This window comes from Salmo salar, chromosome ssa03 (assembly GCF_905237065.1).
Source record: "Salmo salar chromosome ssa03, Ssal_v3.1, whole genome shotgun sequence".
NCBI classification, from domain to species: Eukaryota; Metazoa; Chordata; class Actinopteri; order Salmoniformes; family Salmonidae; genus Salmo; species Salmo salar.
In genome coordinates, this window is record NC_059444.1 from 103,465,931 (window position 1) to 103,478,593 (window position 12,663).

The 12,663-nt window shown below is 43.0% G+C and overlaps 1 protein-coding gene across 1 annotated transcript; it reads left to right on the plus strand.

The window, feature by feature from the left end:
• Positions 1–922: 922 nt before the first annotated feature.
• Positions 923–12,326, plus strand: LOC123741872 (NLR family CARD domain-containing protein 3-like; the record flags this gene model as incomplete). The annotated part of the gene is made up of 4 exons (XM_045716104.1): positions 923–1,142; positions 1,519–3,283; positions 3,562–3,721; positions 11,781–12,326. Coding segments are annotated over 4 exons (2,667 nt in total), but the record flags the coding sequence as incomplete, so codon positions are not given.
• Between the last annotated feature and the right edge of the window lie 337 nt (positions 12,327–12,663).

The window sequence follows — 12,663 nt, forward strand, 5'->3', positions numbered from 1 at the left end:
TCTGTCTGTCTGTCTGTCTGTCTGTCTGTCTGTCTGTCTGTCTGTCTGTCTGTCTGTCTGTCTGTCTGTCTGCATGTCTCCGTCTGTCCGTCTGTCCGTCTGTCCGTCTGTCCGTCTGTCCGTCTGTCCGTCTGTCTGTCTGTCTGTCTGTCTGTCTGTCTGTCTGTCTGTCTGTCTGTCTGTCTGTCTGATCCAGAGCTCTTCTTATGTTTCCCATCTGAGATCAGAGTAGATGAGAGATGTAATGTTTGTCTCTGTTTTGTTGAAGACCAATCAAGCAGGAGAGACCAGCCTCCCCTGTTCCCAGCTGTGTGTCCATGAAGAGTGACCAGTCTATGGATCGTCCTATATCCTTTAGAGAGGGAGACTTTTCTACTGAACAAAGGTGAGAAGAACTCATGGGTCATGGTCAGTGAGTTAAACAACACTGTCTCTAGTCATTTCTCCTCTCCCATTTTCACATTTTTTTGGTTGTTTTCATAATCCATAGGCTAATACTTTAGTCCATTTTCATAGTCCTAAAACAATATTAAACAAACACAACGTTCCCTCCCTGTGTGTGTGTGTGTGTGTGTGTGTGTGTGTGTGTGTGTGTGTGTGTGTGTGTGTGTGTGTGTGTGTGTGTGTGTGTGTGTGTGTGTGTGTGTGTGTGTGTGTACTCCCTGGATGAGGAGATGTAATCTCATGTTTTGTCCACAGAAACCAACAGGAGAGATCAGAGTCAGAGATTCTCAGTGGTCAGTCTTCCCAGAGTCATCAAACAGACCTGGACTCTATATTCAGAGTATGTGGTCCTGTTATGTACATTTGTTTTTGTTTACCTCAAGTAAAGTTGATCTGTCAATTAATCATTATTGTGTTAATGAGAAAGCATTTCTTCTCTTGCTTAACTTATTTACTTGATTTATTTTAGTTGCTTGAAGAGAAAATGATGACATTTGTGAAGAACGAGCTGAAGATGTTCAAGAGGATTCTTAGTCCAGAACTCCCAGAAGGCTTTGAGAGTCAGAAGCAGGATAAGGAAGTGGTGGATGCTGAAGATGAGAAGCAGGAGAGCAGTGCCAGAGAGGGGGCTCTGAAGATCACACTGCACGTCCTGAGGAAAATGAACCAGAAGGAGCTTGCTGACACACTGGAGAAATGTAAGATCTGTCTGCCTCATGTTGAATGCTGTTTTATAACATTTAAAAGCTGTGGCTAAAGTACAGCTAAAGTAGGTGTGTAACTCAAGATATTGTAGCAGCCTTAACACAACACCTCATCAAGTAGCAGAAGGGATGTGGTGATTAATTTAGAGAGAGAGAGAGAGAGAGACAACATTAATAATACCATCAATAACACCAATAATATTATAATCAGTCACACCAGTCTGTAATGCATTATGAAAACATTTACACATTTATACAGACAGTTAAGAGAATAAATGATTATAATTTAAAATGTTATAACAGTCCTACAATACTGTAGGCATTAAAACAGATGTAATATTAATATCCTCTGTGTTATTTCTAGATTCAGATGATCCTGCTGTGATTTGCCAACGTGAACTCAAATCTAATCTAAAGAAGAAGTTTCAATGTGTATTTGAGGGGATCGCTAAACAAGGAAACCCAACACTTCTCAATCAGATCTACACAGAGCTCTACATCACAGAGGGAGGAACAGGAGAGGTCAATAATGAACATGAGCTGAGACAGATTGAGACAACAACCAGGAAACAAGCAAGACCAGAGACTGCAATCAAATGTAACGACATCTTCAAACCCTTAACTGGACAAGACAAACTCATCAGAACTGTGCTGACAAAGGGAGTCGCTGGCATTGGAAAAACAGTCTCTGTGCAGAAGTTCATTCTGGACTGGGCTGAAGGAAAAGCCAATCGGGATGTTCAATTTGTGTTTTCATTCCCTTTTCGGGAGCTGAATTTGATGAAAGGGGACAAACACACTTTGATTGAACTTCTTAATCACTTCTCAATGGAAACCAAACAATCAAGAATCTCTAACTACGACAAATACAAAGTTGTGTTCATCTTTGATGGTCTTGATGAGTGCCGACTGCCCTTAGACTTCCAGAAGAACAAGATCTGTTGTAACGTCACAGAGTCAACCTCAGTGGATGTTCTGCTGACAAATCTCATCAAGGGAAATCTGCTTCCCTCTGCTCTCCTCTGGATAACTACCCGACCTGCAGCAGCCAATAAGATCCCTTCAGGGTGTGTTGACCAGGTGACAGAGGTACGAGGGTTCAATGACCCACAGAAGGAGGAGTACTTCAGGAAGAGATTCAGTGATGAGGAGCTGGCCAGCAGAATCATCTCACACATAAAGACATCAAGGAGCCTCCACATCATGTGCCACATTCCAGTCTTCTGTTGGATCTCTGCAACAGTCCTCGAACACATGCTGAAACATAAGAGAGAAGAGATGCCCAAGACTCTGACTGAGATGTACACACACCTTGTGGTGTTTCATACCAAACAGAAGGATGAAAAGTATCTTGGGGAAGAAGAGACAGGTCCACACTGGAATAAAGAGAGCATTCTGTCACTGGGAAAACTGGCTTTTCAACAGCTTGTGAATGGCAATCTGATTTTCTATGAAGAAGACCTGAAAGAGGCTGGCATTGATGTCAATGAAGCCTCTGTGTACTCAGGATTGTGCACACAGATCTTTAAAGAGGAATGTGGGCTGTACCAGGTCAAGGTGTACTGCTTTGTTCATCTGAGCATTCAGGAGTTTCTGGCTGCTGTGTATGTGTTCCTCTCATTCATCAACAACAATGAGAATCTAATGGACAAACTGCAAACACAAGACAAGCCTGAAGTTACTGTCTACAAGAGTGCTGTGGATAAAGCCTTACAAAGTGAGACAGGAAACCTGGACCTTTTCCTCCGCTTCCTTCTGGGACTCTCACTGGAGTCCAATCAGAAGCACTTACGAGGTCTACTGACAAAGACAAGAAGCAGCTCACAGAGCCATGAAGAGACAGTCAAGTACATCAAGGAGAAGATCAGGGAGAATCCCTCTCCAGAGAGGAGCATCAATCTGTTCCACTGTCTGAATGAACTGAATGACCATTCTCTAGTGGAGGAGATCCAAAGCTACCTGAGTTCAGGAAGTCTCTCTAGAGTCTACCTGTCACCTGCACAGTGGTCAGCTCTGGTCTTTGTGTTGCTGACTTCAGAAAAGGAGCTGGATGTGTTTGACCTGAAGAAATACTACAGATCAGAGGAAGGTCTTCTGAGGCTGCTGCCAGTGGTCAAAGCCTCCAGGGCTGTTCTGTGAGTAAATAAAATGACATATAAGAAGTATTCATCAGGAAGAAATATTATGTTTAGAGAAAAATATGTATTATAATATGTATATAATATTATATTGCATAACATATTGAATCAGATATTCAATCTAGTATTACAATATGACCATACAATTCTAGGAGACGGAAGATGAATCTATGTGTTGTTTGGGAATATGAACCAAATGCATCTGCCATTGTCCTTCTACACTGCTGGTGTTAAATTAACAGTGTGTTTGTGAAGTCATGATGATCTCTTTGCAGGCTGTCAGGCTGTGGAGTCACAGAGGAAGGCTGTGCTTCTCTGGTCTCAGCTCTGAGGTCAAACCCCTCACACCTGAGAGAGTTGGACCTGAGTAACAATGACCTGAAGGATTCAGGAGTGAAGCTGCTCTCTGCTGGACTGGAGGATCCACACTGCAGACTGGAGACTCTGAGGTCAGTATTCCTGTAGTTGGTCAACAAGTGATAACTGTTCACTAGATCCACATGTGTTTACCAGACACACATAGTCCACACCATATGTGTTTGGACAGTGAAACTTACAGTTTTAAATGTGGTGCAATGCTCCAGCATTTTGGATTTGAGATGTTTCATATTAGGTGACCTTACAGAATGTCACCTTTTAGTTGAGGGTATTTTCATATATATCTGTTTTACCATTTAGAAATTAAAGCACTTTCTGTACGTAGTTCTCCCATTTGAAGAAGTCTTAATTATTTGGACAAATTCACTTATATTGTATTAAAGTAGTCATAAGTTTAGTAGTTGTACCATATTCCATGCCTGAGGTGATTACATCAAGCTTGTGATTCTATAAACTTGTTGAATGCATTTGCAGTTTGTCTTGGTTGTGTTTTGGATTATGTTTTTCCTAATAGAAACTGAATGGTGAATAATGTCCTGTCATTTTGGAGTCACTTCACTTGTATTGTCAGTAAGAATAGAAGATGTTTCTGAACACTTCTACGTTCATGTGGATGCTACCATGATTATGAATAATCATGAATGAATCATTAATGATGATGAATGAGAAATTTACAGAGGCACAAAGATCAGACCCCCTCTGTTATTGGTGTTATTCTGTATACTTCTGGCCCTTCTTTGGACACTGTGTTAACTAACCTCTACACGAGCTTCAATGCCATACAACTCTCCTTCCGTGGCCTCCAACTGCTCTTAAATACAAGTAAAACTAAATGCATGCTCTTCAACCGATCACTGCCTGCACCTGCCCGCCTGTCCAGCATCACTACTCTGGACGGTTCTGACTTAGAATATGTGGACAACTACAAATACCTAGGTGTCTGGTTAGACTGTAAACTCTCCTTCCAGACTCATATTAAGCATCTCCAATCCAAAGTTAAATCTAGAATCGGCTTCCTATTTCGCAACATAGCCTCCTTCACTCATGCTGCCAAACATACCCTTATAAAACTGACCATCCTACCGATACTCGACTTCGGCGATGTCATTTACAAAATAGCCTCCAATACCCTACTCAATAAATTGGATGCAGTCTATCACAGTGCCATCCGTTTTGTCACCAAAGCCCCATATACAGTGGGGGAAAAAAGTATTTGATCCCCTGCTGATTTTGTACGTTTGCCCACTGACAAAGAAAGGATCAGTCTATAATTTTAATGGTTTATTTGAACAGTGAGAGACAGAATAACAACAAAAACATCCAGAAAAACTCATGTCAGAAATGTTAGAAATTGGTTTGCATATTAATGAGGGAAATAAGTATTTGACCCCCTCTCAATCAGAAAGATTTCTGGCTCCCAGGTGTCTTTTATACAGGTAAAGAGCTGAGATTAGGAGCACACTCTTAAAGGGAGTGCTCCTAACCACAACTTGTTACCTGTAAAAAAAGAAACCTGTCCACAGAAGCAATCAATCAATCAGATTCCAAACTCTCCACCATGGCCAAGACCAAAGAGCTCTCCAAGGATGTCAGGGACAAGATTGTAGACCTACACAAGGCTGGAATGGGCTACACGACCATCGCCAAGCAGCTTGGTGAGAAGGTGACAACATTTGGTGCGATTATTCGCAAATCGAAGAAACACAAAAGAACTGTCAATATCCCTCGGCCTGGGGCTCCATGCAAGATCTCACCTCGTGGAGTTGCAATGATCATGAGAACGGTGAGGAATCAGACCAGAACTACACGGGAGGATCTTGTCAATGATCTCAAGGCAGCTGGGACCGTAGTCACCAAGAAAACAATTGGTAACACACTACGCCGTGAAGGACTGAAATCCTGCAGCGCCAGCAAGGTCCCCCTGCTCAAGAATACATATACATGCCCATCTGAAGTTTGCCAATGAACATCTGAATGATTCAGAGGACAACTGGGTGAAAGTGTTGTGGTCAGATGAGACCAAAATGGAGCTCTTTGGCATCAACTCAACTCACCGTGTTTGGAGGAGGTGGAATGCTGCCTATGACCCCAAGAACACCATCTCTTCCGTCAAACATGGAGGTGGAAACATTATGCTTTGGGTGTGTTTTTCTGCTAAGGGGACAGGACAACTTCACTGCATCAAAGGGACGATGGACGGGGCCATGTATCGTCAAATCTTGGGTGAGAACCTCCTTCCCTCAGCCAGGGCATTGAAAATGGGTTGTGGATGGGTATTCCAGCATGACAATGACACAAAACACACGGCCAAGGCAACAAAGGAGTGGCTCAAGAAGAAGCACAGGTCCTGGAGTGGCCAAGCCAGTCTCCAGACCTTAATCCCATAGAAAATCTGTGGAGGGATATGAAGGTTCAAGTTGCCAAACGTCAGCCTTGAAACCTTAATGACTTGGAGAAGATCTGCAAAGAGGAGTGGGACAAATCCCTCCTGAGATGTGTGCGAACCTGGTGGCCAACTACAAGAAACGTCTGACCTCTATGATTGCCAATAAGGGTTTTGCCACCAAGTACTAAGTCATGTTTTGCAGAGAGGTCAAATACTTATTTCCCTCATTAAAATGCAAATAATTGTATAACATTTTTGACATGCGTTTTCTGGATTTTTTTGCCGTTATTCTGTCTCTCACTGTTCAAATAAACCTACCATTAAAATTATAGACTGATCTTTTCTTTGTAAGGGGGCAAACATACAAAATCAGCAGGGGATCAAATACTTTTCCCCCCCACTGTACTACCCACCACTGCGACCTGTACGCTCTCGTTGTCTGGCCCTCGCTTCATACTCGTCGCCAAACCCACTGGCTCCAGGTCATCTACAAGACCCTGCTAGGTAAAGTCCCCCCTTATCTCAGCTCACTGGTCACCATAGCAGCACCCACCTGTAGCACGCGCTCCAGCAGGTATATCTCTCTGGTCACCCCCAAAGCCAATTCCTCCTTCGGCCGCCTCTTCTTCCCGTTCTCTGCTGCCAATGACTGGAACGAACTACAAAAATCTCTAAAACTGGAAACACTTATCTCCCTCACTAGCTTTAAGCACCAGCTGTCAGAGCAGCTCACAGATTACTGCACCTGTACATAGCCCATCTATAACTTAGCCCAACTACTTCTTCCCCTACTGAATGTATTTATTTAGCTCCTTTGCACCCCATTATTTCTATTTCTACTTTGCACTTTCTTCCACTGCATATCTACCATTCCAGTGTTTTACTTGCTATATTTTATTTACTTTGCCACCATGGCCTTTTTTTGCCTTTACCTCCCTTATTTCACTTAATTTGCTCACATTGTATATAGACTTATTTTTCTACTGTATTATTGACTGTATGTTTGTGTAATACCCTTGTTTGAACCAAGTATTGAGTTTATTTGTTATAATTAATTGGTATTATATTTAAAAGATGATTGAATTGCTCCTAAACTGTAATGTTGTTAATGCATTATGCTTTTTGAAGAAATATTTATTTAATGTATAAGTGAATAGTTTGTTTTACTTTGAAGTTTACGTTTTGACCAATAAGGTCGCTTGTTAAGTTGTGGCCAATGGGAGTTGACCTGGTTAACGGGAGGGAAAAAAACGTTGATGAAAGGATGGACGTTTTACCTCAGGACGGTTGGTGAAGAAAAATTATAAAAGAAGACGACAGAACTACAACAAAACACATAGCTACTAAGACATGAAGGGAAATACATGTTTTATTTAATAAAAGAGTTGTTATAATTTAGTTAAAACTTTGTAAAGACTGAAGCTACCGTCTCGTCGTGGAGGTATTAGCCAGCCTAGAGGTTAGCCTAGCATCGTGTCACACCGGGAGATAATTGCTTGGGAAGCTTAACGAGTTCGTGTTGCCATGGGGATATCGGTTACTAAGGAGTACTGTCTGCATGGGTAGCTGTGCTTGCCTTGGACTTTGTGAGGAAACCTGCATGGAACTGCCATACTTCGCTGAGGGAATATCTACCAAGTAGTGAGTAACCACAATGTGAGGTGCTTAATTTGGACACGGTTTGTGCAGAACTCATTGGGGTTTATTATTTTTTATTTCTTTTAAAATAAAGGTGAAATAAATAAATTGGTAATGGTGAGAGGTTAGCATGTTTTGTTGTAGCCTCTGTTATTGGTAATGTTGAGAGGTTAGCATGTTTTGTTGTAGCCTCTGTAACTTTCTCACTCATTATTATTCATGATCTTTCTCAATCATGGCAGTCACAGGCTTGATGTAGTCATTGCAGTCAAAGAATATGGGACCAAATACAAAACTTTTGACTATTTTAATACACTATGAGTTAATTGGTCAGAAAACATATGACTTCTTTAAATAGGGGGACTAGATACATAAAGTGCTTTCATTTTTCTAAATGGTGAAACAGATATGTATGAAAATATCCTCAAATAAAAGGTGACATTATTTACTGTCACCTCATATGAAACATTTGATCTGAAATCCAAAATGTTGGAGTTTAGAGCCACATTTAAAATATTCTCTTCACTGTCAAAATAGATATGGTGTGGACTGTATACTCAATTCAATCTAAATCTGATACCTCACTGTCTGTCTTTTGACTGATACTGCTTTTAAACTGGTCTGATCAGTCTACTCAAATATTTGTACTATACATGTTTCTATCTGCAGGCAAAACTTTGATAATTTGTAATTTATAATATGATACATTAATTTATGAATATATATGTAAGGTTTCAGGACACTGATATCTGAATATGTTGAAAAATTATACTGCCACTATTTTCACCACTAAAGAATAGCAGTGTGATTTTAATATGATTTGACTCTTTGCAGGCTGTCAGGCTGTCTAGTCACAGAGGAAGGCTGTGCTTCTCTGGTCTCAGCTCTGAGGTCAAACCCCTCACACCTGAGAGAGCTGGACCTGAGCTACAATCACCCAGGAGACTCAGGAGTCAGACTGCTCTCTGCTGGACTGGAGGATCCACACTGCAGACTGGAGAAACTCAAGTATGTAGAGGGTTTATGTCAATGTTCATATCAGACATGTTTGACTTTTCAGGCTAGTTAATACAAACATTCTGACCACCACTTGGACAAGGTTATATGCTGACTGTGTGTGTGTGTGTGTGTGTGTGTGTGTGTGTGTGTGTGTGTGTGTGTGTGTGTGTGTGTGTGTGTGTGTGTGTGTGTGTGTGTGTGTGTGTGTCCAGTGCGAAACACACACAAATACACACACGCACACACAGGACAAATACACACACGCACACACACACACCCAAAGGACAAATACACACACAAACACACACACACACACACAGGAGAAACACACACACACACACACACACACACACACACACACACACACACACACACACACACACACAGGACAAAAATACACACACACAATACAAAAATACACACAAATACACACACACACACACACACACTGGACAAATACACACACACACACACACACAGGACAAATACACACACACACACACAGGACAAATACACACACACACACACACACAGGACAAATACACACACGCACACACACACACACTGGACAAATACACACACACACACACAGGACAAATACACACACACACACACACACAGGACAAATACACACACACACAGGACAAATACACACACACACACACACACACAGGACAAATACACACACACACACGACAAATACACACACACACACACACACAGGACAAATACACACACACACACGACAAATACACACACACACACACACACACACACACACACACACACACACACACACACACACACACACACACACACACACACACACAGGACAAATACACACACACACACACAGGACAAATACACACACACACACACACACAGGACAAATACACACACACACACACACACACAGGACACACACACACAAAGGACACACACACAGGACACACACTCACACACACAGGACACACACACACACACAGGACACACACACACACACACACAGACAAGACAAATACACAAACACACACACACACACACACACACACACAGGACAAATACACACACACACACACACACACACACACACACACACACACACACAGGACACACACACACACAGGACACACACACACACAGGACACACACACACACAGGACACACACACACACAGGACACACACACACACACACACAGGACACACACACACACAGGACACACACACACACATGACACACACACACACAGGACACACACACACAGGACACACACACACACACACACACACACAGACAAGACAAATACACAAACACACACACACACACACACGACAAATACACACACACACACACACACACACACAGGACACACACAGGACACACACACACACACACACAGGACACACACACACACAGGACACACACACAAACAGGACACACACACACACACACAGGACACACACACACACACAGGACACACACACACACACACACAGGACACACACACACACACACACACACGGGACAAATACACCCACACACACAGGACAAATACACACACACAGGACAAATACACACACACACACACACACACACACACACACACACACACACACAGGACAAATACACACACACACACACACAGGACAAATACACACACACACACACAGGACAAATATACACACACACACACACACACACACACACACAGGACAAATATACACACACACACACACACACAGGACAAATACACACACACACACACACACACACACAGGACAAATACACACACACACACACACTGGACACACACACACACAGGACACGCGCATGCGCACCCACACACACACGCAGGACAAATACACACACACACACACGCAGGACAAATACACACACACACACACGCACACACACACGCAGGACAAATACACACACACACACACAGGACAAACACACACACACGCAGGACACACACACACACGCAGGACACACACATACGCAGGACACACACACACGCAGGACGGACACACACACACACACGCAGGACAAATACACACACACACACACACACACGCAGGACTAATACACACACACACACACGCAGGACTAATACACACACACACACACGCAGGACAAATACACACACACACACACACACACACGCAGGACAAATACACGCACACACACACAGGACAAATACACACACACACAGGACAAATACACAGGACAAATACACACACACACACAGGACAAATACTACACACACACACACACACACACACACACACACACACACACACACACACACACACACACACACACACACACAGGACACACCCACACACAAACACACTGGACACACAAACTTGACACACACACTGTACTCACACACACACACTGTACTCACACACACACACTGGACACACACACACACAGGACACAAACACTGAAAACGTTCTTACCAACACTTGACCAGTGTGTGTGTGTATGTGTGTGTGTGTGTGTGTGTGTGTGTGTGTGTGTGTGTGTGTGTGTGTGTGTGTGTGTGTGTGTGTGTGTGTGTGTGTGTGTGTGTGTGTGTGTGTGTGTGTTCAGGTGTGTGTGTGTGTGTGTGTGTTCAGGTGTATCCCTCAATGACTGTCTGTTTTTCTGCTTACCGCTACAGTGTGGAACATGGTGGAGAGAACAGAATGAAACCTGGACTTAGAAAATGTGAGTGTTGACTGCTGTGAAGAATATGACTAAGAATAAGTCTTAATTCAAGTTAAGTCAAAGACCACCATCATTACTGACTTGGTCATATTAAATATCATCTGTAGTTCTACAGAAGCAGAAATCAGGGACACCAACGTTTACAAAGAGTTGATGTGTGTGTGTGTGTGTGTGTGTGTAATTAATGTGAATAAGTGTGTTTTATATTACCATACAGTATAACATGTGATCATTCAACAAGTCTCAAGTTACCTTAACTTCTCCATTTGATACCTAGAAACATCTACATTAAATGAATTAGTGAAAAGTGAGTTAACATTCTAATGTGAATGATGATGATTTCTAATATTGTGTCTGGTTTCATCCATCAGATGTCTGTGATCTCACACTGGACCCAAACACAGTAAACAGACTCCTCTCTCTGTCTGAGGAGAACAGAAAGGTGACATGGAGGAGAGAGGAGCAGCTGTATCCTGATCACCCAGAGAGATTTGAGGACTGTAGACAGGTGCTGTGTAGAGAGGGTCTGACTGGATGCTGTTACTGGGAGGCAGAGTGGAGTGGGAGAGCGGCTGTTATAGGAGTGACATATAAAGGAATCAGCAGGAGAGGAGTGTTTGAGGACTGTTGTCTTGGATTCAATGACAAGTCCTGGTGTCTGTTCTGCTCTGACAACAGATACTCTGCCAGGCATAATAATCATCCCACTACCATAGACGTCCCCTCCTCCAGATCCCACAGAGTAGGAGTGTATCTGGACTGGCCAGCCGGCACTCTGTCCTTCTATAGAGCCTCCTCTGACACACTGACCCACCTGATCACATTCACCTCCACATTCACTGAGCCCCTCTATCCAGGGTTTAGGGTTTATGATGTTGGCGACTCAGTGTCCCTGAAATAATAACTGGACACACACACACACACACACACACACACACACACACACACACACACACACACACACACTGGACACACACACACACTGGACACACACACACACAACACACACACACACACACACACACACACACACACACACTGGACACACACACACACACTGGACACACACACATCGAACACACACACACACACATCGAACACACACACACACACATCGAACACACACACACACACATCGAACACACACACACACACATCGAACACACACACACACACACTGGACACACACACACACACACTGGACACACACACACACACACTGGACACACACATACACACACACACACTGGACACACACACAC